Genomic DNA, 15,765 nt, shown 5'->3' with positions numbered 1-15,765 from the left:
TCCCATTGTGGGTGCATTTGACAGTGGATAGGAGTCAGCAATGAGCCTTGGGTGCTTATGACCCTCATTTACGTACCTATTGTCCTTCCTTGCACTTTTGGTAGGTATTAACCATTTCATACTGGAACACACCACAAGACCCGCTAATTTTAGACACTTTGACCCATCCTCTAGCCACCACCTTTTGGACTTTTCTGTCAAAGTCAGATCTATACACTTGCCCAATTTTCTTGCTGCCAAGACATCACCTTCCAGAACTGACTATTTACTCACATCCTATATTTAAATGCTCAGTGTTTTACCAAAGCTCATTAAACGTGTTTTTGGCATTAAAAAAATGCTTTCAATTGTTTTTTTCTATCATGTTAATCTTAATATAAAAAGAAATACTAGATGAATCTGACTATATTCAAGATGGTTTAACCTATAAGAATATTTTTGCAGTATTCTTTGGGTGCAATAATTGAATTTTTTGTGAAAACATCCAGTGTTGCTTACACTGTAACTCAACACACCATTCTCATATCGCTCTTGGCTTTATGCTGTTTGGTGTTGTTTCTATCAAATAGTGCTGCATTCTCACTGGAGCACTTTCAGTTCATCTGCAATAAAGGATTTCGCCCCATCTCTCCTTTGTTAGCATTATGATATGCTGTATACTTCAGGCTAAATTATTGTGGGTGTTTTTCAGATTGCTAAATTAAGACAAATATATGTTAAATAAAAACATTTTTTAACAATAAGCCTTAACGTAGTATAGGTTTTTAATCATTTTTTCCCATTGTTATTATGGAATTATGCTCTCTGTTAATGCCATATTTGTAATATTGGCAGTTAAGTTTAATCAAGAACTTCATAGAAAATTCACTGACATTCAGCGGCTTAAAAATTCAATCCACACTGACGTGCCTGATAGACTCAACACCAAGTCAGTGATTGATTGATGTGCCAAGAATGAACTACTATCCAAATAATACCTAGTCACTGGTGATTCTGTGGTGGTCACTTTACAGTGGGGAGAGAACTGTTCAGTAATTGTATTCTGTATATACAAAAAGGCCTATATGTTGACATTGATAACTTGTAGAGATATTTGTTGAAAATGCTAAAATAAAATAGAACCGTTCAACAATGAAAGTAGATTTTAGCAAATGTATTATTTCACAATGTCATGGCAATCAATAATATAATAAGAATAATGGTGATAAGAAATGATAAAGTGCTCTCTATGATGCTCTTATGGTGAATATAATTTTATTAAGTACACAAATGGCTGCAGTTTAAATGGAAGAACATGATGAAATTCCTTCTGGGATGTGCATTTAGGGGGCCACTACATGTGGGAAACATGTTGTGTTGCCTTTAACAGTGCCACTACTTGTGAAGAATACATGATGCAGCGTCTTATAGGGTTCCCCTACATGCAAGAAAATAAAACAAAGTGCCCTCTAGGTTGCCCTTGCACTAGAGAATATGCAGTTCAGTGCTCTACAGCATTCTTCTAGATGTAGGAACATGAGGTGAACTGCCCTCTAAATGTTCTTATGAAACATGAGTTAATGTTCTCCAAGTACCCCTGTTTTTTTAATTCCACAGTGTGTAGGAGATTCCCTTTTTATCCTCCCCCAATTCCCCACACCACCCCTCAGTTTATGTATAGTAGTAGATAGTACATAATTCATTTTAAGCATACCTTATTGTCAGCACTATTCCTGTGCATGTTATGAAAGCATTACTGCTCTGCTTATGTTGTTACAGCTACTGTATGTTGTTTCAATTCTCATTAGTTGCATGGTAGTCTCCCTTGTATTGATTGTTTTCACTTGGACCAAAGCCATCCTCTATGGCTGGACTTATGGGTCATAGTGAAGTCTGACATCTTAACGGAGGTTGGCTCTGTCTTAGGATAATCCTTTAAGTACTGTTTGTTTTCTGCCTAATTAGGCAGAGAGATAGAGAGGTACAGTAGTGAGCCTTGACTCACCATCAGCCTGTTAGTATCCGCTTATTGAAAACTGCCTCTTCTACTGTGAAGCTCAGCAGGAATCGAGCCATGTGTCTAAACTTTTCTCATTCTCCTGCTTCTCCTGGTTTACTGCCTTGAACTTCCTTGATGTGTTCAGGACATAGTACAAACCTTGATTAATGTGTTTGGTACAGTGACATAATAGTTATATGATTTTTGTGGGTCGATTCTTTAACATTCTTTAATGCATAATTTTGTTACCCTTCATATTAAATGCTATAAAAGGAACTACATAAATATGACTATATTCAGTAAATGACTATTTTTTTTCTGCATATTTTGAAGACTAATTATTTTCACTCCTCTAAAACATGCATTGCTCATATAGGATAATATTTTTACACGGTTTCCTGCATAATACTGTATAAGCATCTGTATCTGCATGCATTTTGTAGATCATAAAATCTTTTAAAAATGACTTTATGGCAGTATTAGTGTAAGTACAGTAAGTACTGTAAGTGAAATGACTCAGTGATGACCAGAGAATAATTCAATATTGAATATTTACTAAACGTATCATTAATATTTGTCTCCCAGTGAGTAGTAGTAAATACAATGAGTTCTCTATGCTTTGGTTCAACATAAAGCCATTGCTTTATAAATAGCCATGTGTTGTGCCTTTTGCTTATAACACTCAGAAACTAATAGTATTATCAAATTAGTTCACATTTCCTTGTGTAACTGAACCTTGGAGTGGTACATGTTTTAAAAGCAGTCCTCTGACCCACATCACAAACAGCCAATTCTACTTTACAGTAATGCACAATGATTGCCTTCATATGCCTAATTGCCCCTGTTTGTTCAGGCTTGTTTGAGCTTTGTGCTTTTCTTAATTGCTCTTTCTGTGTCTGATAATAACATATGATTGCTTAAATGATGGTCATCTTATAACGTTAACAAACCTCTTAATAAGGACTAAGGAATGCAGGAACATACAGGAATAAGGACACTTGGAGGGCCCATAAAGGTTCTGTTTCTCTTTTAGAAAGGTTACTGTACAAGTAAAACAGCATCAGTAAGCTTGACTCATGACCGACATTGAGTCATCAAATCTAATAACCCTTCAAAGGTGTTTTGCAGTTATTGGCTCAGATGTGTCATGAAGAATTCACTAACCATAATCTTCGATCACGATATTGATAACTTCATTGACATCAGCTATATAATTTTTTCATTGACATCAGCTATATGTTTCGTCAAAAAACTAATTGTGCTGCATTTTTCATATTTCCTCCTTGGAAACCAGAGCATGGATGTGATCAGGTTGCATTGCAATCTTCAAGATCCTGACGCTTGTGGCTAGAAATGTGTATAAAAGATATCAGATGCACTGTGGTCCATAGGTGTCTGAAGTTTAAAGTTACAAGCTTGATAACTGTATGTATGTATGTTTGTAGCAGTGATAACCTATTTTTTTAAATGCAGTTATTTGAAGAACGATTCTGCATCATCTGTTAAAACTTTTGCTGAGTCTCAATTTCTAAGACCATCTGACTATTTTCTTTATTGGCCTTATTTTCTGAAACAGATGCTCCTCCTCAACCTCATAGCCAAAATGCCCACTTGGCCAGTATGCCACAGCTTGCTTCATCTCTCATGATCCTCACGCAAATCTGAACCACAGCTCTGAATATTAACAAGGCTGCTTGATACCTCCCTAAGGGCTACTCCAGCTTCAGTAAGCAAGGTACAAATATTACTGTCAGTTGTGCAAAATGAGCTATTGTGGTTATGCATCAGAGAAAGGATTATGTATTCAGAGTGGATAGTCAGTCCATAGCAGGAAATAGAATATGCACTAAGACACTGATTAGTGCTAAAATGTAATCAGAAACCTGCCCATATGAATTACAGATTCTGGAGGAAGGAGGAAAGATCAAGTGAAAAAATTTAAACTGCTAAATAATGTGGATGATGAATATAAAACCAAGAGATGAATTGCAGATGCAAAACACATTTATTTACATCAATGTCTTCTGGGTGTTTTTGCCCAACTTCTTACTGTATAAATCAACACTAACAAAATAACAAAAAGTAAAGACATAGAACAGACAATAATAACAATTTTAAATGATTACAAAATGATTAGCTAAGCCAAAGTTTAGGGAGTGTAAAAAAGTTTATAGTGTGATATGGACACCTCTGGTCTGGACACAGCCAGGGGGGACGTTGTGACTCACTGACTGACTGTAGTGGGTATGTTCATATCTCGCAGTGGAGAGCCATCAGTGAGAGCACATCAACACACTGACCCCTGCTATGCAGTCCACTGAAATGTATTTGGCATGCTAGTCACAAACAGTTAAATGAATGAGTACATTAAAACAAAAAATTAAAAAAGTAATTTGGGGTTTATTGATTCTGAGAAGCATAGACAGAGAGTTCATACAGGCCAGATAGGACAGACAGAGGAGACAGAGAGATATGAACTGTACTATTAAAGGAAATTGTGAGCCTATTTCTGAAATATTTAAACAAGCAATAAAGACTTTATATAAAAATAATTTATGTGTAATATATAGATTTACAACTGAGTGCATGCACATAGACCTGATACACAGACAAATAAACATGCAGACAAACAAACAGACAGTAAAAAGCAAACAGAATATTCAGAAGAACAGAGAAAGCAGACAGAGAGATAGACACAAAACCTCAAACTCTTTATGCTGCAAAATAGTCAAGCACCCTTTTTAAAATGAAGAAAATTATGCTTGAGAGAGCTTGGGAAAAGGACAAAAATCAAGGCTTTGCTACCTGAAATATGGGGTAATAGAGATCAGAATGTGAAGCAGACATCACCGATGACCTTTAAAGTTTTTCAGAATAACATAATCCAGAACACTTTGCTCCTTACGGCTGTCACTGAGCGTGACATGTTCTTCTCAGCTGCCACCTACATCCCAGCCCACACCACACCCACATGCTGATTTCTCATCGCATGCATAGGTCTGCTATCTCATCACTCTTTAAATCAGCCTTTGAGTAAATGTGCAGCCTGGGAACAGTCTGTATTATATTCCACGTGGTGACTCACAACTTTCATGGGGAGAGAGATGGAGTACTGTACTTCTCTTTATGGCCCTCTCACAGGCTGGGCGTGAGTCACTATGAGGCCCTCCTCATGTCGAGAGGAGGCGCTGGAATCAAGAGGCCTGCTGGACCTACAGACATGAATCACAGTCCTGAATCAATCTGGCCGTCATTGTGCACGCACGTCGGAATTACGGCAGCCTGCTCCCACCCTGCTGTTGCCATGGTTTCCAGCTTGTTCGTCACAGACAGTGTGTGCTAGGCTCCCAGTAGGCCTGAATAGCGGGGTAAAGAATGAGAGAGGTGAATCACAACTTTAGTCTCCTATCCATGCAGGACAATAACTATGATGCTAATAAATTGAACAAGATAGTATTCTGTCCTTTATCCTAGATAGAAGAACCTGAGGCATTAGGGATATTCAGTGTTTATTTGCTTATCTAGGTACTTTTGAAACACATTTTTGTCTAGGAAAAAGAGAACATTTTGAAGGAAAATTTCACCAAAAAATATCATATATACATGGAAGTCTCCATACATAAGGGAAATAAACACTTTTTGCTAAAAGTCTGCCAAAAATCATTTCATTTTTATTCTTATATAATACTTATCCTATATTATGTTTTATTCCAGACAAAACCAAAGACTTTTAATAAGAACACATCCACAATTTAAAGACTTTGATTTCTGTCCCTCTGTGATTTTGCCCAGCTCAGTTGGTTGTCTTTGCTGATTGCCTGATCGTAGCCTGTTCATTCTTCTTGAACTTGCCTAGTGTTTTTTTTTTTTGTTTGCTTCATACTATTATTAAAGCTGTTCAACTGCAATAGCATCTGTTTCAGCTTTCATCTCCTGACAACATACCAAAAATTGTGTTTTTGTTTAGCAAAACAAAACAAAACATGTATCTAATGTCCATTTTATTTGAATGGAAATATTGCTTCAGATAATAATGAGAATTGTGGGAAAGATGAAAACCTTACTTGCTGAAAAATGAGTGAAATGTTTCCCGTCCAGTATTCTCTTTGCCAAACCTTTAATTAATACTAATTACTGTGGTAGCTACAACACCGAATGCTACCAAAAAATATAAACACCTGACACCTTCCTTTAACAGCTGTTTTTCTGTAATCTGTAGATTTACTCCTAACCTTGAAGAAGAAAAAAAAATAAAAACACAGAAACAAAACCTGCACCAAAAGCCAGCGTGTTATACTGAAGAACAAAAAGTCGTCAGGTTTTAAATGCCTCTGCTTTATTGTTAACCACTCAATAGTAACCGCTGGCTTAATGCAGTTTGTAAGATACGCTGTCCTTTGGGATGTCCTTGCATGCTGGTCCTCATAATAGTAACTCATGTGGGAATGAATCACCTGGCAACGTGTGTTAGTTCTGCTAACATGGTGGCGCAAGGCTCTTCTGTTCCAGCAGATAACTGCATCGTTAAAAACACAACCTTTATATCGGTGTGCTTTTATCACTGCTAGTATTAGACAAGCTGTGGGTGTACTGAAACAGCATCATGAACATTTCACATTCAGAAAACACATTAATTCAGATTATTTGGAATTTGGAAGTAAACACTCTTGATTCTCAGCTTACAGGAGTGAAACCCAATGTGGACTTCTGCTGTTGTACAGTAGCACATCCTCCTCAAGGGCAATGTTGAGTTCTGAGATGCTTTTCTGCTCACCATGATTGTAAAGAGGTGTTATTTAAGATACTGTAGGCTGTCTGTAAGCACTCACCAGTCTGGTCATTCTGACCTTTCTCATCAACAAGGAGTTTCTGCTAGCAGAACTGCCAATTTCTGAAGTTTTTTACACTGTTCTGTGTCAACATCAAAGTGTGAATATCCCATAACCAGTTTCAGAAATAATTAAACCGACCTGCCTGGCACCAACAGCCACACCCAGAGATCACACTTTTCCACATTCTGATGTTTAACTTTAAAATATCTGAACCTCTCGACCTGTAGCTGCATAATTGGAAAATTAAGTTAGATACTAGCCAGCTTATTATTCTTATTCTAAACTTATTTTATTCAAGAGTAAATAAGTTAGCTTCAAGCAAAGGGGTTCGGGATTTCTTGCAATTGAATAAAACGTATTACACCTCTCGTAACACCAGAGGAAAATGTGACAAACTGACGTCATGGCAATCTGTGAGCTGTTCTCACACATCATCTTCTATTCTAGGCGGACGCCCATAGAAATGTGACTTTGCACCAAATTCATTAGCACTGATTATTTTTATCCACTCCTATAGACGCACAGCACAGTGATGCAGATTCAGGGATGCAATCTCTGTGCTGTCTCATCCTAAAGCTGATGACTTCTGGTTGCTTCTTTTGTGACTTTTTTTTTAATTAATCTCTAGCCTTCATATCTCAGACTCTCTCCTTTAGACTTTCTGACACATGTCTTTTCTCACTACACAGATTTTATATTATTATAAATTAAATATTAAATTTTAATATAATATAATATAATATAATATAATATAATATAATATAATATAATATAATATAATATAATATAATATAATGCCTCTTGAAGGCCCTCAGAGTAATGATTGCTTAGGATTTTAAAGATAACATAATCATTAATAATAATAATAATAAATGCATTGCACTCGAGTTTTTAAGGTCAGTGTTTTATATACTCCATAAAGTTTGTACCCCATATCTGGTATATATCCTATCCTGAGAGTATACTTTCAGTATTCCTCATTAAGCATACCTGAACTGAGCTCTCTCTCTCTCTCTCTCTCTCTCTCTCTCTCTCTCTCTCTCTCTCTCTCTCTCTCTCTCTCTCTCTCTCTCTGTGTGTGTGTGTGTGTGTGTGTGTGTGTGTGTGTGTGTGTGTGTGTGTGTGTGTGTGTGTGTGTGTGTGTGTGTGTTTGTGCATGTGTTAAATAAAGTTATCTTGCCTTGGCCAATTATTTTGCCAACAATCTGACTGAAATAGTTTTGATGAGTGTAAAGTACTCATCAACCCTAAATATTTTAAATTGATCCCAAATATTTGTAGCTGTTTCTTTAGTACATCAGTGGAGCTATAAGATTTGTGTTGCTAGCAGGTACTACTGAAAATGCCAGCTTTATCACAGCCAGATTTGAGAAACTTAGCAGTCCTCAATACCACTAGATGGCACAGATAAACCAGGTTTGAGAGACCTTCCTCTCGCTTATGTAAGTAAAATATTGCTTCATTTAAAAGGGGTATCTCAGGGACCCAAGGACTCCTTTAATGGTAAAATCAATGTTATGAATAACGTTATGAACATATTCAAGATCTATTCAAATATACTACTCATTATTTAGATGTGTGCAATAATATTCAGGTTACTTATTGGAGACAATGAGATTTTTAATCACAGAAAATTTCCACCACTAGAATTTGTTAGATTTAAGGTGTAGATTATATCCATTTTTTGTTTCCTAACAGCTTCAGGGTCACAGGTTTGATCTGAGATCAATACTGTCTATGTTAAATTTCACCCAGTGTCTGTGTGCACTTTTTCTGGGTTCTCCTGTTTCTTCCCACCTCTTAAAAACATGCCAATTTCTGGATCTGTGTTATAGTCAGCGGCAACTGTCACATCTAGTTAAGTTACAAGAAGTATTAAAGTACAGAGCACTGCAAGAAAACTATACAATCTAGTAGATAATTGTAGTGCAAATCAGTGTGTTTTGCCCAAATTCCACTGCTGTCAGAATGATTTGTTTTGAGCGTTCTTGCTGGCAGTAGAGAAAAACCTTTATGGTTCAGTACTGTCTCTAAAAACTCTGCCCTAAAAACATGAAATGGGTTTATGCTGGAGGTTTTGTTAAGTTATTAATGATTATGGTGCTAATTGGTTGATTTGGGCTGTATTTCATTATTCCCTTCAGAAGTTATTGCTCTGATCTCACACTGTGTAAGGCAACACATTGTATGATCATAAATCCAGTCTGATTCATTTCCTTCTCTTGATTAGAGCCAATTGATTTTGTCAAAGTTGTAAGGTAATAAAATATTCAGTGTTGTCTTGGCTTCAGATTGCGCCAAAGTATAAGATAATGTATTGTTGGTTATTCAGTGTTTTTTACAACAAGCAGTGGAAAGAATCTTTCTCTAAAAAGGACTGAAAATCAGTAAAAATCTGTAGGTTACAAAAATCTATATAAAAATCTCTGTGAATATATACTTTTTCTGCATGTGTTGCATGTATTGCATATATACATACATTGCATATATACATGCATATATACATACATTGGCTTGATTTGACTCTTGATTTTGACTCTTGACTTTACTTTCATATATATAAAGACTTTCACATATATAAATATTTTTGCAATGGTGTATTGCTCATGCACAAATGTACAAATCTGATTTCAGCAATTTGTGCTAGAGTAGCTGTGTGTGATCGGACCAGATGAGTTAGCCTTTGCTTCCCACATCATCAATGCGCTTCGGTGCCCATGACCCTGTCTCCGGTTTACAGATTGTCCTTCGTTTGATCAATTTTACTACTAATCACTGCATACTGTTGATTCTTTCTTGGAGACGGTCAAATCTAGTCATCTGGTCACCACAATCACAAAACCCTTGTTTATTTTTCCTGCTTTGACAATCTAAAAGGTAACTTGCTGCCTAATATAACCACCACAATGACAGGTAACCGATGTTATTTACTTATCCATCAGTGGTTTTAATGTAATAGCTTATCAGTAAACCAGTAAGCTGGGTTTAGACTATATGACTAACATATGTGTGTGTTTTCTTTCTGTGATTGCTGAGTTTGACAGCTTGTTAAAAAGTAGTTTCTAATCCAATAACTTTCTCAACAATAAGTAAAACATTACATACTTAAAATTATATAAAGAAAGATTAAGCAGTGTATAAATTGATAAACTACCAAGTTAAAAACAAAAGTGTAAAAAGAAAGTTTTGTTAAATATGTCATACTAATTTAAATACTTTTGTATATATTTACTTTTTTTATCTTCTTTTTCTTCTTCTTCTTCTTCTTCTTCTTCTTATTATTATTATTATTATATTTATTTCTTTTTCGCTCTCTCTTCTGTTTATACTTCTGTAAAGCTGCTTTGAGACAATGGAAATTGTTAAAAGCGCTATAAAAATAAATTGAATTTAATTGAATTTTACAGGGAAAAGAAGGAAGGAGGACAATTTTAAAAGAGCATGTCATACTTCATAACATTCATAATCAAAGAGACATTCCAGCTGCATACTTGTTAGGAGGAAGAGCTCAGTCTGAAGGAAATTTGGGATGGTTTAAATATTCATGAATAAAGGATTAAGAGTTTGTATATGTGAAGGATTAAATGGGCATAATATGCATATTAATATCATTTGTATAATTTTTGAATGATTATGAGTTGAGAAGGATTATAATGTGGATCTCATGACAACAGATTTCTCTTGAACTGACAATTTCTTTCCTTGTTCTGAATGACGACATTTTTCGCAATAGATGAAGATTATAAATAATCCACAAGACTTAAAGCCATAAAACATTTACTTTTCTGCTGGTAGCATGTCTTGTGTTTTGAGCACATTTCTATACTCATTTGCAGTTTACAAACTAAATATGACTGCTTGCCTCTTTAGGTTTGGATCTTTCTGCTTTGCATGTATTATGTTTGTATTTGTCTTTTAATCCAAGGGATAAAAAGAGCCAAAAAGAATATTTAAGTGACAGTGGAATGTGATTATGGTTATTCATATAGCTAATACACATTTATGGGCAGAAAAGCTGCTAATGTCCAGACTGTGTTTGGTTCTAAAGTATTGAATTAATTTTTCTTCATTGTTGGTAATCTTTATTTATTGGGAAAACATTATCTGTTAACGTTAAGTCAGAACCATACGTCCTAATAGAATAGAATAGAATAGAATAGAAATACAATGCTGCATTTCAGTTGAATAGTATGAAAAAACAAAACAACCATGAACAGAACAAAATAGAATAGTGTACAACGAAAAGGAACAGAACAAATAAAATAGATCACAATACAACAAAATAACCCCAAATACAATATAATTGGAATATGGAATTAAATAGATTTTAATTGAATAAGATGGAATGGAACAATAAAACTGTTATCTTGTATACTAAAGTGAAACGAAATAAAGAATATTTCAAAATAAAGAATATTAGCTTTCACTAACAGCCTGCTGGGTCTGAACACCCCCTCTGCATCTACATCCTAAACTTTTTGCCTGGGAATCCCCAGTTCATCAGGACTTCCCAGGGCTGTTTGTTCAGTCCACTGCTGTTCCCACTTCTGAATAATCACTGTGCTGCAAAGTTCAGGTGTACACAACCACAGAAAGTGGGGGATGTGATGCAAGAAGGGATGTGGTTACCTAGTGGTTAAGGTGGCTACCAATCTGAACCAATCTGATCCTACTTCCACCAAGCAAGGCCCTTAACCTTCAATTGCTCAGTTGTATAAATGAGATCAAATGTAAGTCGCTCTGGATAAGGGTGTCTGCTAAATGCTGTAAATGTAACAGAAATAAAGACGCACAGTGATTAACAGACAGAATACAATAGTGGTGTAATGAGTCTGTCTGTTTTCCTTTGTTTCTGTCTGCTGTAGTTCCCTGCTGTTAATTGTTGGCCCCGCCCACTTATTTGTTACCATGGACATTAATTGCACTCAATCTCTTCCCCAGGTGTTTTGTCCTAGTCTTTGATTGTCTCCACCTTGTGATTGGTTCTTGTTCACTATATCTACTCCGTTTGTCCACTTCCCTGGTGTTAGTTGTTATTGGTATGTAGTATATTGTCGGTGTGTGTCGTTGTCGCTGTTCTGCTCAGTGTTCTGTCCTGTTTTTGCTTATCTGTTGCTCATTTCTTGTTTTGGCCTAATAAAAAGTCAAACTGCAATTGGATCCTCACCCGCCTGTGACTAACCGTGACATTAAAAGTGGCATTAATAGAATATGTCTGTGCATCACCTTCACTCAGACAGCAGCAGTTACTGCCTGATTTCCATATGTTTTTAATGAAATTTTATTTCATGATTTATTATAATTACATTTAATTAAAGGTCATGTCACAGACGTCATTAGCATCAAACCTCAGTTTCCAGAATGCAATACAGCCAATAAATATATAATGTAAATTCCTAGAAAGGGGAAGGTTTCATTGTGTGGCAGCGATATTTATAAACCATGATGCATTCTGGGAATTGGAGTCTGATGCTAATTCTGACATTACAGTGAGTAGAAAGAGCATTTTTTATTTTTGTAAAAAGAAAAAACTATTAAAGGAAAGCAAAACTCAGAAGCTTAAAAGCCAGATGTTATTTTATTTTATGTAGCTCTGCTTGTTATTGTTTGGCACTGCTATCAAAGAGTTACTGTAAATCCATCTTGACAGAGTGGGGGTTTTTGGAGGTATTTTTGATTTGTGTTGGTGTTTTTTTAACGTTATCAAATTTGTTGTGCTCATTTGAAAGACAGTTGAAGAATCCTTCACCATCTGTTGAGCAGGTCTGAGCTAAAGTTATGAGAATTTCATTCTGATGAGGAAACATGACACAGACCCGAGCTGGGGGTGCTGGCAGGGTCTTAAAGGCCTCGCTACCTGGACAACGTTCCTGGAATGCTATTAGGAGCTTAAGAACAATGGATAAGGGGCGTTGATGGTAATACATTATTCGGGCATGGACACAGATGCCTTTTTCTGTTTCAGCACATGTGTATAGCTCATGCAGAAAGCACTGAGTGAATGTGAAATCTTCTCAGCTTAAACACTCTGCCTACGCACATATTACAGCTACACAATACTTTAAGACATCTTACTAAATCAGGGTTTTATTATGTAGCCAGCAATCAAGGACATTTACAAAAAGCTTTCTAAGGCAACAGGCTTTATTGCTCAGCATGGTTGCCATGTAACTCAGGTGTATGAATTCTCTTAATAGAAAAATAGAATGCTATAAATACAATTTAGGATAATTAGCATTGCTGTCATGGGGTTACTGCATTCTATAGGGTTTAGCTGTGGTTAATAATAGAGTTTAACAATTGCACTAGGCTCAGGTGCTACGCACTGGAGCATCTGTATGCATGGCAGCCATCCAGAAATTAACCGTCTCTCTCTCTCTCTCTCTCTCTCTCTCTCTCTCTCTCTCTCTCTCTCTCTCTCTCTCTCTCCTGTTCTGCAGATGTTAACTTGCGCACATGGATTGGAATCGGGTTGAGTGGCACAAGATGCCACATCGCAGTTTCTCTGCCAGCATGCCCTGCCCTGCTCAGCTGACACAGTGAATGCTCGCTATGCCAGGGGTCTGTGGCAGCTGTGAATGTGTGAGCAGTGTCTATGCCAGGGTCTTGGCAGGCCAAGGGGTACAAGTGAGTAAGGCTGAGCTACACAGGCCTGCAAGCGTTAGTGAAACCATACGGTTATAGGCACACCTTTATATCACGTGCCAGGCATCTGTGGGATCTGTCTGTTTATCTGCTAATCTATTTGACAGTAATACATGAAAGCAAGTCAACACAGGACCCAGGAAAATCCACGACAAGGATGTATTATAGGACACAGACCATTTTGGGCTCCCATTTATACAGAGGCAAGCTATACAACCATTACAATCTGTAAGGAGTCTCCACTGTCAACAGCTTGAAATAGTCAGTAAGTTCAGTCTTCAGGACAGAGGACTGTCCATTTTCTGGTTTCTTGGTAATAAAATGAATGTGTGTGTGTGTGTGTGTGTGTGTGTGTGTGTGTGTGTGTGTGTGTGTGTGTGTGTGTGTGTGTGTGTGTGTGTGTGTGTGTGTGTGTGTGTGTGTTTTCTGCAAGCGAGTTAAAAAGAGAGGCTGGTGAAGGAATACCTGTGCATTATGTTTATAATAAATGCGATAACATGGGCTAACTGGTTCAATGGACATTTCTGAATATTGCATTGAAAAAGCAGGTCTTGTCAGTTAATTAATAATCAACTTCAGGGTGGTAACAATAACTCCACTCTGTGTGTGATTTATAATGGAGGAAAATGAAGTAGCAGTTGATCGATTTCCTATAACGCCACATACTCATGTCTTTTATTCCTCTTCTACCATCCACCAAGTCGTATCTCCAAAATTATCCTGTTGCTATCGAAAACATTATGATTAAAAATAAGTGAATTAACATAAAATCTGCTGGCTTTTTATTTAAATAAATAAATAAATCGACTAATCAACTCAACAGTGCTGTGATATATGAATATGTAAGTATGTCAGTGTAACACAAATTCTCAGTGATTTCCTGTTCTATTATGAGATTAAGGAAAACAGCCATGAACAACTCATTATGACAGAGTCCCAGAATTATTTCACTTTATATTAAGGGCTACAAGTAATTGTGTAAGAGCTTTAGAGGTTTAATGCTCTTTAAAAAAAATAAAAGCCCATCTTATTTCACTGTATTATTCCCTAATAGCTTTTCTGGATCTGTTACAACAACCAGCTTTACTCCTGATTGATTCCGCCATGCCATGCTTAATCTCTCTTAAAAACACTATAAGTGCTTACTATTCCCACAATCTGGCCACTCTAAATTATTTTGTGAACTAATTTCTCTGTGATCATGCTGGGGATTTAAACTGTCTTGTAACTCCTTCAATCCTGGGTGGTATATGAGGGGAGCCACAAGCAGAAAGTTTATGATGATACCAGGCTTTGCTCAAATTCAGTGTCCTGGAAAGTGTAGCATGCAGAGTATAGAGATCGTCCGGTGACCCGCTTCACTCCTGTCTGTCTATGACTCTGAGCCTGTCAGATTGCATTACCTAATTGCAACTGAGATGCATCTGGTCTGTGTTTCTGCCAACAAGACAAACAGCCCAGTACTCACACACCGTCCGAGTGCGATGCTGTGACTGAATCTAATGGACAATCTGCTTTGTAATAAAAGTCAGTTAAGATCATGTACAATGTCAACAACCAACCAACATACAATATTGTGTAATCAGTGCTTTGCATATGAAATGAAATTAAATGTTGCTTGCAACATAAAACATAATAAATAATAAATTATATTGTATTTTAATATATAAATTATATAATCATGATAATAAATTGCTTGGCAACATGTAGTGAAATTAAAAATTTATGTATGACCAAAAGCAAATTACAAAAAAGTGATTTGATTTTATTTAACGTCAAACCCAAATTACAAATTGATGTGCTGCCTAAAGCAAAATGGCTAATTTCTCAAGGCCTAATTTCTCATTTATAGCTGCTTTAACAAAGCAATAACAGAAAAATGTGACATTTCTCTACACCACAAAAGAATTTTACTAATTACTCTTTTGCATGCAGTAAAGTTATAAACTGATTTACGATACAATTACCAATAAAATATTAAAATATTATTTCTTTTTATATTATCAGTTTGAAACAGTGTTTATGCTCTTATGTTCTGCTCTTATTTTTTATTCTATTTTATTCGTTCTATTTTTTATTTTTACTTTACTGTATGACAAAGTAAGAATTTAATTGTGCAGGGAAACATGCTTTCTGTCTGTGCATATGACAATAAACACTTTGAACTTGAACTTGAACTTATGGTGTTATTTAGCTGGACTGTGTTGTTGTAGTAGTAGTTGTAGTAGTCATAGTTGTACTTATAAGTAGTTATATCAGTAGCAGTTAGTACAGTAGTTGTACTACTGTGAGTGGTGATAGTAGTAGAAG

General features: G+C 36.2%; 1 protein-coding gene across 1 annotated transcript in view; it reads left to right on the top strand.

Annotated features, from left to right (window-relative positions):
• Positions 1–13,362: 13,362 nt before the first annotated feature.
• jam3b (junctional adhesion molecule 3b) overlaps positions 13,363–15,765 on the top strand; it is a 35,296-nt gene continuing 32,893 nt past the window's right edge. Inside the window, exon 1 of the mRNA XM_047805890.1 lies at positions 13,363–13,441. Within this exon, the coding sequence (XP_047661846.1) occupies positions 13,363–13,441 (79 nt within the window). The remainder of the gene's footprint in view (positions 13,442–15,765) is intronic.

Source organism: Tachysurus fulvidraco, chromosome 21 (assembly GCF_022655615.1).
Source record: "Tachysurus fulvidraco isolate hzauxx_2018 chromosome 21, HZAU_PFXX_2.0, whole genome shotgun sequence".
In the NCBI taxonomy this organism is placed as follows: domain Eukaryota; kingdom Metazoa; phylum Chordata; class Actinopteri; order Siluriformes; family Bagridae; genus Tachysurus; species Tachysurus fulvidraco.
This window is presented reverse-complemented; position numbering and strand designations above follow the sequence as displayed.